This window comes from Elaeis guineensis, chromosome 11 (genome assembly GCF_000442705.2).
Source record: "Elaeis guineensis isolate ETL-2024a chromosome 11, EG11, whole genome shotgun sequence".
NCBI classification, from domain to species: Eukaryota; Viridiplantae; Streptophyta; class Magnoliopsida; order Arecales; family Arecaceae; genus Elaeis; species Elaeis guineensis.
Window position 1 is genome coordinate 114,890,700 of NC_026003.2, and position 18,865 is coordinate 114,909,564.

An 18,865-nucleotide genomic window follows, 5' to 3' on the forward strand; every position below is an offset into this window, starting at 1 on the left:
TTTAAATAAAAAAATCGACCTACAAGTATTAAATGCACGTTGAAAAATGTGATTATATAGATCAATCGGATAAAATAGTGCGCTCCATATCAAATTTTCTACACCACCAATAGTGCACAAAGAATTTTGCTTCATAGATATTAAATCTTGCTTCACAACTCATTTGGTTGACCTCGGAGTAGGCTGATAATCGGAAAGCCAACAGCTTATTACTATAGAAGATCAATGGAGATCCTCACGTATGAACATATAATATGAAAATTATAAGTTATTTTTCTTTCAAGCCAATTGTTTTGCGCTAGAAAATAAAGTTACATTAATTTCCTGCAAATTGTATGTCTAACGTCAATCCATTAGTTTTTTTTTTTTTTTGATAGTAATATCAACCCATTAGTTGTTTCGCCTAAAACGTAAATAGAAGAGCCTTGAAGGTGTCACAGATAAATTATAACAAACTGTTATGATGAAGACAGGTGGTCCATCATCTTTCTATGATTGGTTTTTTTAGGCTATGCCGTGAGATTATTGATTTTTTACGTTTCTGGGTGTTGCACAGACTACATCATGCAACAGTAAAGCTATGGCTACTTCAATTAAAGAACAGCACTTGCATCCAGTACAACATGTTTGGTTGGTGACTAGCGCAATTATCGGTAATCAGGAAGTGGACATCACACTACAATTGGCTAAAACGACAAATGTCATACGTAACATGAGCAAGAACAAACATGTTATTTAGATTTTAGACACTAAATGTCTTCCATGAGATGTTCTCACCTTCTAGCGAATTTCTCGCAAAGCTTGCATATTATAACCAACACTGTCAGGTTTCCAAAGACATATAACAGCATCACATGATTCCTCTCTCGCGCTCAAAAGCATGTATGGTCTCCCATGAGATCTTTTTGATCAGGCTAGCGCTTGACAATATGCTACTTGACCCCCAGGCTTTTCGGTTTACTCTACTGCAGCATCCTTTTAAAAAATTGACCACTAATTAAGATTCAAAAGAAGAAAAGTCATGGTGGGCATAGCCTCCAAAAGCAGCACATTCGCTGGGCCACTCCTTAAAAGATATTTAAAGATAACAACTCACGAACAATTCACCCTTTACTGGTCATCATTAGTCTCCCCTTCATCACTGGGTCCAACACCCAATTCTCAGAACTGCCCCCAAGCTGACTTCAACCGGGTATAACACCGAGATAAACAACAATTGCCGGCTAGCCGGCCAGACCCAACCATGGGACAGACATATTCTCCTGCCACCGGTCATGGAGGCCCCCAGTTGGCTAAGAATCGAACCCAAACCCATCTCTCTAGCTGGGATTCAGTTGGTCCTCCCATTTCCTGGGCCCCAGTCCTGTCTCAACCGGTTTCATCAGATAGAGACCACCTTAGAAAGGTAGCTCTCTAATAGGGCAACTGCGGACAATGGGCAGAAGGGTAAAAGAGAGGAGGGGGCAGAAGGGGAAATGGGCACGCAGGCAGAGGGTTATACTCGCATGAAGCTTTTTGCAGTACGATTTTTATTAAAGTTGGAGGCCATCCCCACTAGTGGTGTCATCTGTGTGTATCTGTGTCTGGGAGTCGACAAATTTCCACCCCCCCCCCCCGCGCAGAAGAAGAGACGAAAGAAAAAGAAAGGAATCCATCAATCGATAGGTCGATCCCACTCTTCCTTTCGCTTCCTCATCTTTCTCCCTTCTATTTTCCATTTCGCCGTGGGGGCTGACGCGCGGCAGTTCGAGAAAAGAAAGAACGGAAAAGGGAGAGAGAAAAAAAAAAAGCGAGGAGCAGCGCCTGAGACCCAATTATTTCGATCTTTTCTCCTTTTTTTTTTTTCCTTCCTCCGAAAGCTTGATTTCCACCCCCTCAGATTCCCTCCCGTCTCTCCCTTTTTGTCCCCTCCTCTCTCTCTCCCATCCGTCGATCGAATGGGATTCGCTCGCAGCGATCGGAGCCGGAGCTCCCATCCGGTTTTCTTAGGTTCGGTGTTAGCTTCTCATATGTATCTAAATTCCTATATCGGCATCATTTATTATTACTACTATTACTTAATCGTTATACAGTTTGTGCTCTTCTTATACAGTTTGGTGAAGAGTGATGCGTGAGGGGGGTGGTTGGATCATGATGATGACGATGTTGCTGAGGAGAGGAGGAGATTTGAACCTCAACAACTCGGTGCAGGCGTACGGGGATTCGATAAAGGAGGGATTGAAGCAGGCAATGCTTCAGCATGAAGTTATCTTTAAGAATCAGGTTCGGAGGTTTCTTCCTTCTTTATCTGGGAAAAGGGTTGTTTGAACTTCATGAACAGATCCCCTTTTTGTGTTCCTTCTTTTCGGATTCGATAATGTAAGCATGGGAGTTTAATTTTTAGGTCCGGGAACTGCATCGGCTGTACTGGACGCAGAAGAACCTGATGCATGAACTGTGCCGGAAAGAATCCGATGTATATGCTCCATTTTCTCCACGAACGGCGTCGGTGGAGTGTAATGGATCGGCGGAGGAGAAGAGAGTTTGCGACGTGGTAAGAAAAGATTTCGATTTTTTTGGTAATTGATGGGTGAGAATTGCTGAATGGAGAACGGTTTTTTAGGTGAGTCCGATGGATGCACGAGGTAACGTCGATGAACTCCGCGAGAATGGGATGAGGAATTTTGATCTCGAGCTTCCTCCCGATGAGGTCACGAGGGATCCAGGGGAGGAGATTGGTGGCGGATGCTTGGGAGTAATGGGTTCTTCTGTAAATGGTGAAAACGCCACGAATTCGGAGTGGCCGAAGGCTAATTTCGGTGCCGAGAGGCCGACTATCCCAACAGGGGGAGTTGTTCGAATGCCCGAATTGTTATTGATTTAGAGGAAGAGCCTCTAGAATTGGAATCTAATGGGGAAGCAAATGTCATTTCTTCCTCTAGGTTCGAGACTCCCATCAGTAATGGTGCAAATAAGTGTGGTTCACCGACCGTTTCATCCGATCACAGCGAAAGATGGGGAGTGCAGAAATCTACTTACCGTTTCGCTGGTAAGCTTTTTTCCATAATAAGTTTGATTGGTTAACTCATTGCGGTAATCTATGTCTGCACATTAGAAGCATTTCGTTTTGCATAGCCAATTGTACTAGAAAAAACCGTGCTTCACAAAGAAAGTGCAGTTAAAGCCTCTTGACGTTGCATTATAATGTAAATATGGCTTTGCCTCTGGTGAAATTTGAGGATACCATACTCGTATCTTAATAAACCTACCGTCATAAAATTTTTATTTTTGAGGCAGAGGATGCCGGTTTTGAAACCAGAATTTATATTCAATGTGTTCACATAGGAAATGTGCCGTATGACAAGGCAGATTTATAGGTTTGACTTTGGCTTCCACATTGGGCTTGTAAATTTGGACGCGTTGCTGGTGGAAAGAAACTTAAATGGCATGGAATTGTTACTTTTGCCACTTTCTCCTCCACTGACTATGAATATTTTTTGTTTCATTTTTTAACTTGCTTATTGACTATTTAGTGCTATATCAACCGATATACAGAAAACAACATGTTTAGATTTTATGTACCCATCATTAGGCCATGTGGACTTTGTTCTGTCGCTATAATTACTCTGCATTTTTGCCATAATTTAAGTTTTTAGAGTTGTCACTCCAACATTTAAAATTTCCCAACTAGGAGAATACTGGAATCAAAGTTCCATGAACTTTCAACTGATTTCTAATATTTTTCTATGATTAGAAAGATATCTAGTAGCTTGAGAAGTAGATTTTAATATGTTAATAAATAGATTATATATAATAAATGCAGACTATTTTACTGGTTCTGTTGCAAAACATGCTGAAGTATCAGGTTTTCTGGGGAAATTTGAGTTTGATAATGCCATTCAGTTGTGCATGTGAGGTGACAAAATGCCACGTATGCACATCACCAACGGCTTATAAGGTGGTGCGCACCTGCTCGCCTGGTCTGTAGTTTGCTCAACCGATGCACGATGATTAACTAACCTTTCCCTTTAATTTGGTTCTGCTCTCTAAATCCTTAACCATCATTAGTCATTTGTCATTATCCATGCTAATTGGGCAGTCCGTACAGTTGCTTATTGCTTCGTCACAAATTTTGAACCTTTAGGACTTTCACACCTTTGTCTTACTCAGGCCACATCTTTCTGTTGCATCTGTGCATGCAAGCAGCTTACCAATTTCTCATCGCTTTGTAGTTTATTGGAGTAATCTGGGATACCTGGTCATTCAACCTTCTTTTGGCACGAGAGCATATGAGATATCACATCATCATTGGTATGCTACGTCTATGCGGATGCTCTCTCTCTATCAAACAAAATTTGGCATGGTGCAATACTACCCTAACCATAGCCTTGCACATTTTTCTTCTCATGGGTCTATATGGATGCCGGAAGAGCATACCATGCGATGAGATCTTTATTGCAGCGCTTCAAATTTAAATTTATGGATGAAGAAGGATGCCTCCAAGAGATCGGGCCCCTCCAGCTGCAGCTAATTCTAATTTTAAGAGATAACTACTTCAGTTGTGGAGGTGATTCGTCTTATCCCTATTTTTCAGGAATTAGTTGTCACCCTCTTCCACCATATCTTTAAAATTGAAGCCGATTGGTTCCCTGCTGGAAAGATCTTATCTCACGAAAAAGATCTTCCAACATGCGAAAAGGCACTTAATCTCACTAGGTTGCTGATCATAACAACAGATGCAAACCTAAATCATTTCTGTACGATTATAAAGGGGCAGTTTCAAGCGTAGTGTTGTGAAAGGGCTGAATCTGGGTGTGCTCTCAGTTGGGTTAGCCTAGAGAGGGTGTGACTTTTAGCTGTCAAGCACTTACGACTTAACTGAGAAATTTAGTCATCTCCGATTGTTTATATTTTGTGATTGATCCCAAATGAATAATTAATTTATATAACAGGTCTTCTAACAGATTTTGGACGATTTGCTGATATTTGAGAACGACATCAGATTTTGTTCTATCAATTGTTTTGCTTGGACTAAGTATTCAGGGAAAAACTCCTAAAAGTTTATGATTCTTAACCTAACAAAATATTTGTTAGTTAGCTCGTGGAATTTCAACTGTTGATAAGGGAAGAGAGGGGCCTTCCATGGAAATTCAGTTTGGTAGAAGTACTAAGAGTAAAGGTGTCCAAGGTGTTTGACAAATTAAGTTTGAAAGTTTGTCATTCTTAAATATCCTTGTACTGGAAAAAAGGTTCTGACAATTCACTAGAAGTATCTTAACCATTCAGATCCATTTCGTTTGACACCTGGGATAATGTCAATGCTTGCCCTGTAGTGTAATTGATTAAGGACACTTAAAGTTTTATGCAAGTATCAACACCATTGGCTGATGTAGAAATGTATCTATCATGTACAAATGTATAAGATTTAGAAACTGAAGTATCTAATTAGTTAAGCTTTTGCTTGGTATAGGAAACACCATTCATTTTCAGGGTCCAGTTTATGTTAGTCAAACTTCTTGGATTGGAAGGACATTGATGCTTCTAACCAATGGATGCAGTGGGATATTGTCTGAACAATAAGAAAGCATGAATATGATTCTGATGTAATTTAAAATGATATGGCTTCTGGATTCCTATGTTTCTAGTAATGTACAATCTGTATTTGGCATGTATATCCATTTTCTATATGAATAAATGTGTCAGAGAAGTTGGAAAAAAAATGGTGCAGTTATCATAAAACAAATATCATGGGAGTCGGAAAGAAGAAGAAGAAAAAACTTATGTATGTAATGAATAAATAGGATGTGTTCCACAATATAGCAATTCAGGACAAATGTTTTAGTGTGTATACTCATATATCCATGTGTGCATTTATGGGTGCATGTTTGCATGCATGTCTGCTGGATGTATCCAATGTGTGCATGCATTGCATGTCTATCTAAGAAGCATCCGCTAATGTTTAGAACATCCAAAATTTTCATCTGAAAATATGAGATAGAATGATAAGAGTGTTGGATGAGGAAAAAAGAGGGATGAAAACCAAGAATGGCATAGCTTAAATAGGTGGCAGCAAGGAGGATCAAGATAGTCTGCTTTTCTTGGAGCTTTCATGGCACTATTGACCTTATATGCAAGGGATAATCATCTTGAAAGTTTTTAGACCTCAGCCAGCATGAAATCATGGATCTTGATCCATATCAACTTGTTTTCTATATAGAACACACTAGCTTGGGTTCAATTTCTTATTAAATTTGACTTGGGCCCAAGTGTCATGGACCAGAACAGTTGTCTCCATCTCTATAAGTTGTATTTAATTAGGTAGGTTCTGGTCCAGTCTTGTAATAACCATAGCAATGTAAACTATGGGTCCATGTTTTTGGTCTGGCCATCTGGATCAAATACAGATCGGCTAGAGTTCAGGTATACTTCACCGACTTGCACTAGATATATGATATGACATATACAAAGGTTGTGATGGGGACCATATATTTTAGGCTGCCTGCTTATCCAGGTTCTAAGATATTGCCTTTTATGGTGTATGGTATGCCCAGATCTGGATTTAGGAAGGCTTTCTGTGTTCAGCTTACATGCAAGCAAAAACATCCTTGATGAATTCTTGCATTTGCTGCAGATTCCATATTCATGATTTGTTGAATAAGAAGCTAATGCACTACCTGTTTTGCCTTGATATATAATAGATACCTTGCTTGAATGTGATTTCACTTTGTGGAACACTTTATCTGATTGTTTATTATTCTACTTGAAATTGACTTTAAACTCCAGAATTTCCAGAACTCTGACCTAGGCCCTCTGAGATATACACCTCGTGATTTATATTTTGCATCTATCTTCTTGAATTTGACATCTCCCTCTGCCATTTTCTGTCAGAAACAGCATTGCATATCTCTGATGCACAACTTTCATCATGTTAATATTCTTACTTAATGTCAGCTTCCAGTCTTAATTTGTGTGTAAATGCTACTAGAGTCCATGCATTATTAACTTAATTTGTGTGTACACCTTGGACAATTTTATTCCTTGTATGACATAAAACCATGCCATTTAATATACAGTAACTCAAGGTGCACGTATTTTAATTTAGTCATGTTCCACTAAACCCACACATCCTTTTCTGATCTCTTGTTTTCCTTGCAGATTTAAATGAGTCCATAGGTGAGCCCTCTATGATACCATCAAGCCAGAAGCAACAAATTACTTTCTGCAAATGGATGCACATTGACCTTAACATAGCACAAGATGATGAAGCTATCCCTGCTCCGCCGAATATTGTGCCAACACTTCCTTCTCCATCCACGAGTTCATCAGTTGTTCACCATGGAGATGTTTGGAGGGAATCAAGCAACAGATGTCCAAAAGAGTCTGAATCAAGCAACAGATGCCCAAAAGAATCCTCTTTGACAATTCAGCATGATCTTCCTCAAGAAAATTCAAGGGAAAAGAATGTTAATTGGTTGTTTCATGGCCGTCAACATGCACATCCTTCTTGCACTCAGGCTTTAGCAGAGGGTACTAAGCTTTCTGAGTATAATGATAATCAGTATGGATTAGATCATAAGAATGAAAAGTCCTGTGCTGAGGACCCAGCACATTGCTACAGAGACTTTGAGGAAGGATTTTATAGTTTTTCTACTGGAGGAATTCAGTATAGTGTTAACATGACAGCCCTCTCCGATGCAGGCTTACATGAACTAGAAGATGCACAAGTAGACTCTTTGGTTCAGCCACATACCAATGTAAATATTGATAGCAGAAAGTCGACTTTAATAACAACCTGCAGCAATGACATAGAAGACAATAACTTGCGTGCGTCGGTTGGGAGTACCAATCTGCCACCAACTGTGATCAGAGTTTCGGAAGACAAGCAAGCTAATCACGAGGGGAGTGAAGAAGATACTGTATCAAGCCATGCTGTCAGTCGAGGTGAGAATCAACAGGATGAATGTTTTGAAGAATCTCTTATCAAAAAGAAGCCTGATCACATTACTGGAAATAGTGAATGCACTTCGCCAGACAAAAGTGTTGAAGAACATGCACTTCTCTCCATTGCAGCTGATTCAAGAACAACTCAAGACGTTCTGGTGGCTACAAGGTTTCCTAGCATAAATGTCCCAACTCCTGAAGCTTCTAATAATGTTCACTTGCTGGAAAATTCATATGATAGTAGCAAAGCAAAACCTGAAGACAATACCAAGCAGCAGACAACTGAAGCAGTAGAGATGGAACGAATGATTATCAGGGCAGCTGAGACACTTCTATCTATATCTTCAGAGAGTTCAACGAATCCTTTGGATCAGGTAGCTAGCAATGGACAGATAGAAATCGAGTCCAAGGAAGGTAGCGATTGGCCTCAGTATTCTTCTGATTCTTTTGAGGCTATTACTTTGAAGCTACAAGAAATCAGAGATGATGGGCGGTCCATGCTTGCAAAACGTACTGAGAAGGAAACAGGGAAGGATGCTTATGGAGTCAAGTTACGGAGGGGAACGAGATTGCGAGATTTTCAGAAAGACATATTGCCAGGGCTTATTTCCCTTTCGAGGCATGAGATTTGCGAAGACATGCATACCATAGGCTATAATCTTAGGAGGAACAGGCACAGCAAGAACTGTGGGGAAAAGTGGTTTTTACCAGTTAGAAGCAGGCAATCAAGGCGTTGTTCGGTCGGACGGAGGCGCTAAGAGTCCAAGACTTCTAGACCTGTAGGCTGTGTTGAAAACTTTATGACCAAAATCTAATAGCAGAATGCTTTCTGGTTAGCCAGGAAGTGAGCAAAGCTGATTCTGGACAGTTTTGTGAATATATATGATCCGAACTCCAGTTGCAAGCCAGTGCATTTAAAGTTAATAGCTTAGCTGTCAAATGGACGATCATTTAGTGTGTATGAGAACAAGACGCATGGTTGTGAAGTACAGCAAAAGCACAGTTTCTCTTACTGGTTCACTCTAGTGCGTGGAGACCACAAGAGACTATACTGCTGATTAATGAGTGATTTGATGCTCTCATTGTACCATTACACCGAAGATTTTGATATAATTATCCAGTTAAAAAAAGACAATCCCCCTCGATGAGGAGGAAGATTTTGAAGGAGTTTAGAGGTGCGAAAATCCTGTAGGTAAATGATAAGATCATTACCGCGTCAGCCATTCAGAGGCACCTTAATCCAATCTCCTTAAGCCTATTTGACGACGACAGGATCATTACAGTACTCCATTGTGTTTGTGTTTTTGAGTTCCAACCAGGGAGGAGGTAGTGGAATGAGAAACCAATTGGATCCTAGCCCGGTGGAGAAGTGAGTGGACACTTCTTGCAGTGTTTGGTTTGGGGCCTCTTTGGTTGGGCAAGCAAATGATCGGGTGGTAGCTTTCATTCCTTCTGAAAATAAGCACTTGTACAATTTTGTTTGCTAGGAAAGTAATGGCTGTTGGGGGTGACTTCCATGGCTTTGGGTATTTGGTTGGTTTCACTGTAAGATAGAGTCACCACCCAAGTGGGTAGTAGATTACCCCCTTCTTAAATAGGGATGCAATGGGTAGGGTTTAGGTGGGTAATATACTACCCATCTCCAAATTCGAACTTAATATCCAATACCCAAATCTACCCGATATCCAATCGGACAAGAAAAGAGATACCCATCCCCATATCCAACAGGTTCGGAGATATCCGTGGGTAATCCATTTCCCATATCAATCCATACCCATCCCTATCCAACCCATACCCGTCCATTCTATATCAAAAAAAAAAAGTAAAATAATTTTATGTATATTATAATCAAAAATAGAATTACCAATTATATATATATACATACATACATACGCACATACACACTTCTAACATACATGCATACATATACATACATACATATATATAATTATATATATATAGAGAGAGAGAGAGATCATATATATGTGTGTATATGTGTGTGTGTATATGTATATGTATGTATATGTATGTATGTATATATATATATATATATATATATATATGTATATATATATTATATTATATATATATATGTATATGTATATGTATATGTATATGTATATATATATTCGGATATGTATATATATATATATATATATGTATATATTCGGATATGGGTTCGGGTATTACCCATACCCATAAGTTCGGGTCGGATTCGGGTAGAAAATAGCACTACCCATATCCTATCCATACCCGTACTATAATTTTTGGATTTTATCCAATCCGAATCCAAACCCAGTCAAACCCTATTTTTCGGGTTTGATCGGGTTCGGATAGGGTGTATACCCTTCGGATCGGATTAATTTTACCATCCCTATTCTTAAACAACGTTGCTTATTAAACTAATTATAAATAATATTAAATATTTGCTAATCATGCAATTGTACAGAAACGAACATTAGAACTATGGAAACTGTAGTTCGATACGTTACGAATTACACCAAAACAAACATTGAAGTCAAAAATGGTATAATTTTGTCCACACAGACAAACAATCATACCGATTCAGATTTTTTTTCTTTTTTTTTTTTTTTTTCGGGTAAAATATTCAGTTCTTTGAGAAACCACCTTTTTATACTACACGTTTAAACGATATGCGGCCTGTCAAGCTGAGCTGGGCCTCATTTTTTCAGGCCTTACAAAGTTTAGCCCGAACTCAGGCTTGGTATCTTTAACCTGGCCCATCCTTGTATTATATGTTATATATAGGGGTGGCAATCGGGTTAAGTCGGGTCATAAACGGGTTGGATCAAAAATGATCAATCCAAACTCAATCTGTTTATTAAACGGGTCAAAAATTTAAATCTAAATCCAATCTATTTATTAAACAGATAATCCGATCTGATCCGTTTAATCCGTTTATTAAATAGATCAAATTAGGTTAATAAACGAATTAAACAGGTTAAACAGATCGAGTTAAATGGATCAGAAAAGATTAAACAGATTTTAAACAGGTTAAACGAATCTTAAATGGGTTAAACAGGTCGGATTAAATGGATCAGAAATAGGTTAAAATGTTAAATGGATTATCTGACTCAACCCGACCTAAATATTAAACGAGTTAAACGGATTAGATATTTAAAACCCATATCCGATCTATTTATTAAATAGGTTAAACGGATCGACCCATTTATGATCCAAATCCATTTAGCCTAAATCCAAACCTGTTTATGACGGATCGGATTGACGGATCGGATCATATTTTGCCAGCCCTAGTTATATATGATCTATATTATTTATTTATTTTGATATTTGAATTCTTAAAATAAAAAAAAAAAACAGAAGCGAAAAAATTTCATTGATATTAGGCTTAGCCACAACCTAACCCAATGTATGCTCAAGTCTTCCCTACAAACATCTCTTCAACTATTCATAATTTACATTTATATCTTAAAACTTCTAATTAATTTAATTAAATTTTAAAATTTAAGATTTTCTTATAATATATCTCAGCCATCCATCTCTTTTTCTTTTTTTTTTTTTTTTTTGGAGAAACCTCCATTTCTACTTAGATCCATGAATATTTGATTATCACGTTACATTGCAAAACAGGGCAAACAAAGAAAGCTAAAATTGAAAAAAAATTATCTCCTTATTTTCTCTCAATTGAAAACCAATAAAGAAGTTCTTATATACAGATGAAAAAAAATGATCTTGAATTCAAAAAAAAGAAAGGACTCCTAACAGAATGCCAGTTGGATAATAAACAGCTGGATAACAAACTTTGGTATCTTTTTTTTTTTTGATAATTAAATTTAGTTGTATAACACATCTTCATCCCTCCCAAGCTGGAGCTGGTGAAGATCAACCAGACCCAGCTTGGACAAAATGAATGTAAAGGTAGCAGCAGACAAAGACTTAGTGAATACATTTGCCAATTGAAAATGAAATGGAGTGTGAATAATCATAAACGGGTCGGGTCATAAATAGATCGGATCAGAAAATGGTCAACCCAAACCCAATCTATTTATTAAACGGGTCAAAAATTCAAACATAAATCCGACATGTTTATTAAACAGATAATCCAACCCGATCTGTTTAATTCATTTATTAAATAGATCAAATTAGGTTAAACGGATTAAACAGATTAAACGGATTAAACATATTAAATAGGTCAAGTTAAATGGATCAGAAATAGATTAAATAGGTTTTAAACAGGTTAAACGGATCTTAAATGGATTAAACAGGTTAAACAGATCGATTAAATGAATCAGAAATAGATTAAATAGGTTAAACTGTTAAATAGGTTATCTGACTCAACCCGACCTAAATATTAAACGGATTAAACGGATCAGATATTTAAAACACATATCCGATCTAATTATTAAATAGGTTAAATGGATCGATCCATTTATGATCCAAACTCGTTTAGTCTAAACCCAAACCTGCTTATGATAGATCGAATACAGATCAGAATGACAGGTCGGATCATATTTTGCCAGCCCTATTATATATAACCTATATTATTTATTTATATTTATTTTGCCATCTTGGACAAAATGAATATAAAGGTAGCAGCAGATAAAGACTTAATGAATACATCTGTCAATTGAAGACGAGATGGAGTGTGAATAATTTAAAGAAACCCATTGTTTATATGATCCCTAACAATATGACAATCTATGTCAATATGTTTCGTACGTTCATAGAACGTTGGGTTGTTACTGATGTGAATGGCAGCTTGATTGTCGCAATGCAATGGAATGGAGTGTGGAGGAAATCTGAAAATCTTGAAGAAGAAATAAAATCCACTTGAGCTCACAAGCTATGCTGGTTATGCTTCTGTATTCGGTCTCAGCTGAAGAATGACTCACAATAGTTTGTTTCTTTGATTTTCATGAGATGAGAGCAGAATCCAAAAAAATGCAAAATCCTATGATTGATCTGCGGCTTGTTGGACATGCTGCCCAGTCAGTATCGCAATAAACTTGAAGGATGATGTTGCTGGAAAAAACACCCCCTTGGAAAGACATCCTCGTAAATATTTGAAAACTTGAACAATAGCTTGCCAGTGAGGAATCCTTGATGATTGAAGGAATTGACTGAGTTGTTGAACAAAGTACGTAATGTCTGATCTAGTTAGACTTAAGTATAATAATTTTTCAATAATTTTTTGGTACTTTTCTGGGTCTGGCATTAAATCTCCCATATCTGGTAACAAACGAAGAGCTTTTGCCATGAAAAAGGGGTAGGTTTAGCATTAGAAAGCCCAACGTCTTGCAGCATGTCAAATATGTGCTTGCGTTAGCTAACAAATAAATCTTCTGATGATCGAGCAAGCTCAATACCCAGAAAGTATTTAACATATCCCATGTCTTTAATGATGAACTCAACATCAAGAAACTTTTTAGTGAAGAGAATGGAATGCTCATTTGTACCAGTGGTAAAGATGTCGTCAACGTAAACAAGAAGAGCTTGAAAATTATCTCCAGAGGAATTGATGAATAGACAATGATCAGAAGATGATTGAGTGAAACCGAACTCTTTGAGTTTGCTTGTAAACTGTTTGTTCCATTGACGCCCTGCTTGTTTCAACCTATAAAGGAATTTAACAAGCTTATACACTTGGCCATTGCATGTCTTTGTATAACCCTCCGATGGTATCATATAAAGATCTTCATCAATAAAACCATAAAGGTATGCATTGTTGATATCAATCTGGTGAATGGGCCATTGTTTGGCTGAAGCAATGGCGAGAAAGGTGTGCACCATAACTATTTTTGCAGTCGATGAAAAACTATCCACATAATCAATTCCTTCAATTTGGTTATATCCCTTGGCTACCAGCCGGACTTTAAATTCATCCACTGTGCTATCCGGCTTGTACTTTATACAATATACCCACTTCAAAACTATAGGTCTTTTTTCTGCTGGAAATTCAGTCAATTGTCATATATTATTATGTTCAAGAGCATCCAATGCTTGATTCATGGCTTGAACCCACTGGATATCATCCTTAGCTTGATGTTAAGAAGATGGTTCCTTGACACTTGATGCATTAGTAATAAAAGCAAGATAATCATGATTAAAGGTAGGAGCAGAAATGAAATGGTTATAGGAAAAAGATGTACCTGCAGAACCATCTTGATTAGAAGGTAAAGCTATTGGTAAAGAATTGTCATATGTAAGTTGTGCTAGAAAATCTTATAGTCAAGTTGAGACAGTCCTAGTACTTCTACGAAGAGGTGCAATAAGAGGTACAATAGGTGGTGTAGGATATGACTCTTGATGAGGTGATGGGGGTGGACACTCAACTGGGATATTGAAAATAGGGGTGGAAAAATCATTTTGTGTAGTGATAGGTACGATGGGTATAGGAATTGTGGATGAAGGAGCTTGACTAGATGACAAAATGAAAGTTTCATATTTATAAGAAAAAATGGACTCGTGGAAGACTACATCTCTTGACACAAACACTGTGTGTGAATTGATATTATAGACTTTATATGCTTTGTGCCCAGGTGCATATCCAAAAAAAGATATTTTGTAGCTCGTGGTTCAAATTTTGTTTTGTGTGGCTTGGTTTGGTGGCAAAACATAAACAACAAAGACTCTAAGATGTTTATAATCTGATAATTTGTGATACAAAACTTCGAAGGATATTTTTCAATTTAAAATTGAGGAAGGTAATCTATTTATTAAGTAGACAGCTGTAAGTATGGCCTCACCCCAAAATTATTTAGAGAGATGGGAGTGAAATAAGAGTGCTCGAGCTACTTGTAACATATGCTTGTGCTTCTCTCAACCACTCCATTTTGTTGAAGTATGTGAGGACAAGATTTTTGATGAAGGATCTCTCGATCTTGGAATATAGATTGACAAGAGGCATTGATGAACTTCGAGCCATTATCTGTGCGAATGAATTGCACTCGTTTCTGAAATTGTGTTTCTGTTAAATTCAAAAACATAGTGAGGTGAGATAGAGTTTGGGTTTTATCTCTCATTAGGTAAGCCCAAGTTGTTCTACTAAAGTCATCTACAATGGTTAGAATAAATCTTGCTCCAGTGATTGTATGAATATGATACGGACCCCATAAGTCTACATGTATCAATTCAAACATAGTTTTAATAGAAATTGTACTGATTATAAAAAGTAAATGCTGCTGTTTTGACAAAGGACAAACTTCACAAGGTAAAGAATCTATAATAGAAATATTGATATTTAAATTTTGAACAATGTAGACTTAGATACATGACCTAAACATTCATGCCACAGAGTACAAGGGTTGTGACAGACTAAACATTATTACAACTTTTATGAAAAGTATACTGTAAAGGAGTGTGTGTGAATGATGATGAATCAAGCTTGTATAAACCAGTATGTTCTTTTCCAATAGCAATTATCTCCTTAGTCCAATGGTCCTACAAAGTACAATGAGAAGGGAAAAAATAAATCATAGTGTTAGTAGATTGTAAAAGTTTACTGACTGAAAGAAGATTGTATTTGAAAGAGGACACATACAACACATCTGTGAGAGTTACTTTCGGGTGTAAAGAAATAGTGCCCACAGATGTGACATTCTGTTTAGTCCCATCAGGTAAGTATACGGGTGAGGGGTTAGGTGATCTATGTGTTTTAGAAAAATTTGTATATTTGAGCATATGTGGCTGGTTGCACTTGTATCAACTATCCATGTATCAATATTCTCATCACCTTTGCTAAGAAGACATCAATGAGGTTCATTACCTGCAAAAATTGAATAATTGGCCGTGTTTGATTCCATGGTCACCTTCTCTTTCATATATTTTGCTATCTCTTGCTGAATTATAGTGGACAGGTTAGCACTCCAATCACTTGGCTGAGATGGAGGACTGAGTGGATCATCATCTATAGGAGTTTCATGAACTCGAGCTATGTATGCCTGATTCTGTTGATTAGCACATTTTTGCTTCAGCTCCTTGTACCAATCTAGATAGCCATGTAGTTTAAAGCATGTGTCACGCATGTGATCTTGTGCCTTACAATAAATGCAAAATCGATCTTCCTTTCTAGCAAAGTCATGCTTCTTGTTGTTGCTAGTATTTTGATTTTTTTTTAATATTAGCCTCTTTCGTACCTTCAACTTTATAATTCAATTCTTTAACCATCGTTGCCCCAACTTAATCCATCGAATCTGAAATGGAGAGAACCTCACGCTGCTTTTCAACAGAAGCACCATAGAATACGCCTTGTTTACAATGGGTAATGGATCGAGTAGTAAGATCTGATTGCAGACATGATCATAGCTATCATTCAAACTCATAAGAAATTATATCAACCTATCTTCATTCTCAATACTTGTAATAGTTTTTGCAGCCCCACATGTATTGATCGAAAAATTTTTCAAGCAAGATAACTTATCCCAAAGCTTTTTCAACTTTGTAAAATATATCATCACCGACATATTTTCTTGAGAAAACGAGCTAATTTCTCGTCTAATTTGATAAAGCAATGAGCCATTGCTTTCACCAAATCTCTGTTCAAGTTCATTCCAGAGTTCACATGCAGTAGTTACATAGAGAAATGCCTCTACCAAATCTTTGAAGATAGAGTTCAAAATCCATGACAGCACCATACTATCGACTCATTGCCATTTCTCAAACAATGGAGATTCAGCATCAGGCATAATATATTTTTCGTTAATAAAGCCAAGTTTATCCTTAGCTTTGAGTGCGATCTTCATCGATCGACTTTATGACAAGTAATTCAATCCAGTTAAGGAAGCGCTTACCAGAAGAATGTCTGGATGATCAGAATTCTGAAGGTTATAAGAATCGCGGTAGGAACTCCGTCAATTTGATCGTCGGACTGAGTTTTCTCTTCCATGAGTTCTTAATCATCACATGGCTCTGATACCATGCAAAACAGGCAAATAGAGAAAGCTAAAATTGAAGAAAAATTATCTTTTCATTTTTCTCAATTAAAAATCAAAAAAGAAGTTCTTATATACAGATGAAAAAAAATGATCTTAATTCAAAAAAAAGAAAGGACTCCTAACAGAATGCCAGTTAGATAACAAACTTGGTTTTTTTTTTTTTTTTTTTGCTAACTAAATTTAGTTGTATAGCACGCCTTCGTATATGACTTCAGATATTATATGCGATAAATATTTTTCCATCTGGCAGTATGTTGTCAAACCTTACTTTACTTCATGTGTCACGAAGAGATGTTGGATTTAAATCTAGTGATGACAATTTCTCTGTATCTCCCTGGAATGGAAGATGTGTCTCAGCATTCAGGGTCTTCGCATGCCTGTATTTCGGAATTCAGAATCCAACATGAAGGGAATAGTGCGACTTAACAGTCAAGAGACCTGGCAAGTCCCAATCTCTAGAAAAATGCTCGTGATGTCTTAGTAATTTTATGAGCACACATATGATGTTTCCTTTTATTTTTTTTTTTTATTTATTTTTTTTTTTTTTGAGGAACCTGGAGGCTAACAGGATTCCATTAGCCGCCAGAAATTTATTCTATAGGTGTAACTGTACGATGTATCTACGGAGACAAAGATAAAGTTATACAATAACTTTAAAAGAAAAGATTGCCATTGCCCAGAAAATAAAACCGCAGAAGGGAAGGGCCAAAATAAATTCAGAAAAAATCTTAAGCTACAAATGCAGCAAGAATCATAGGGTTCATCGCTGCAAAAATTCTTCATCATCATCTCAGAATGAAACGACGCAACAAAGTTGATAGCACAGTAAAGAAGGATGAATTGCAACCAGCTAAATATAGTCCTCATCTCTGGAAGGAACGACAACATCATTACTTTCATTGCCTTTGAGAAGATGCGCAGTCATAGATGCAATGCCTTAAAAATTCTCCCTGTTTGCAAAGAATGGACCAGTCACTTAATTAATAAATGAATCACCTTCCAAAAGATTGACTTCTCAGATGAAGATTTATTAAGAAAAATTCGGAAATTACGTTCTTTCCAACAACTCCACACCATAGCTGCCATTAGCATGAGAGCCAAATGTCGGAGGTTATGTCTGAAATTTTTCCTACGCCATGAGTTACAGATTTGAGACATACTTGAAGGAACAGGGAAAACATTTAGCCTGTCAGCGATCCAAGACCAAATTTGAGAGGTAAAGGGGCAGTTAACTAGCAGATGATCAGTTGATTCAGAGGCACAAGAGCAAAGGACACATCCACTGACATTCTTATTTAATTTCCTTCGAAGGTTCTCCCTGGTATTAAGTTTGTTTGGAAGAGCCAACCATTAGAAGCATTTGATTTTTGATGGAACTTTGCACTTCCAGATCAGATTTGCCATAGGCCATTTTATACCTCTAGAGATAGAAAATGTATGCAAGGAAGATGATGTAAAATTACCCAATTCTTCCAGCGGCCAAACAATTTTTGCCGGATCAGTATTCAATCGGACATCAGTAAGAATAGAGAGCAAGTCAGCTTTTTCCTGCATTACAGCTGCAGAAAGAGAGGTGGTACGAACACGCCAATGCCCCACCCTTGGGTTAAAACAAGAAGCCACTGATCCTTTCTTACCACAGCAACAAGCATAGAGGTTGGGGAACAAAATTTGAGAGGAGCAAAACCAAACCAACTATCATGCCAAAAGAAAATATTCAGACCATTTCCAATATCATATCTTATTTTGTTCCAAATAAGAGGCAGAGATTTGATGACATCCTTCCAAATGTTGGAACAGAGTATTTTAGGCTTCCAATTTTCAGAGAGTTTGAATCTTTTGAAATAAGCACTGGCTACAATTTTCCTCCACCACCCTCGATCTTCGCTTAAGAACCTCCAGCCCCATTTTGCCAATAGGGATTGATTAAAGCATCTTAAATCTTTGATCCCCAGACCACCATCTTCCTTGGGAAGATAGACCTTTGCCCAGGAGACTTTGCAAGAGATGCCATTAGCAAAGTCTGAACC

General features: G+C 37.4%; 1 protein-coding gene across 1 annotated transcript; it reads left to right on the forward strand.

Moving 5' to 3' along the window:
- Positions 1-1,604: 1,604 nt before the first annotated feature.
- Positions 1,605-8,932, forward strand: LOC105054026 (uncharacterized). The gene is given in 6 exon segments (XM_073246009.1): positions 1,605-1,989; positions 2,093-2,262; positions 2,384-2,533; positions 2,603-2,804; positions 2,807-3,028; positions 7,135-8,932. Coding segments are annotated over 5 exon segments (2,274 nt in total). The 5' UTR covers positions 1,605-1,989; positions 2,093-2,106; the 3' UTR covers positions 8,679-8,932.
- Positions 8,933-18,865: the final 9,933 nt, after the last annotated feature.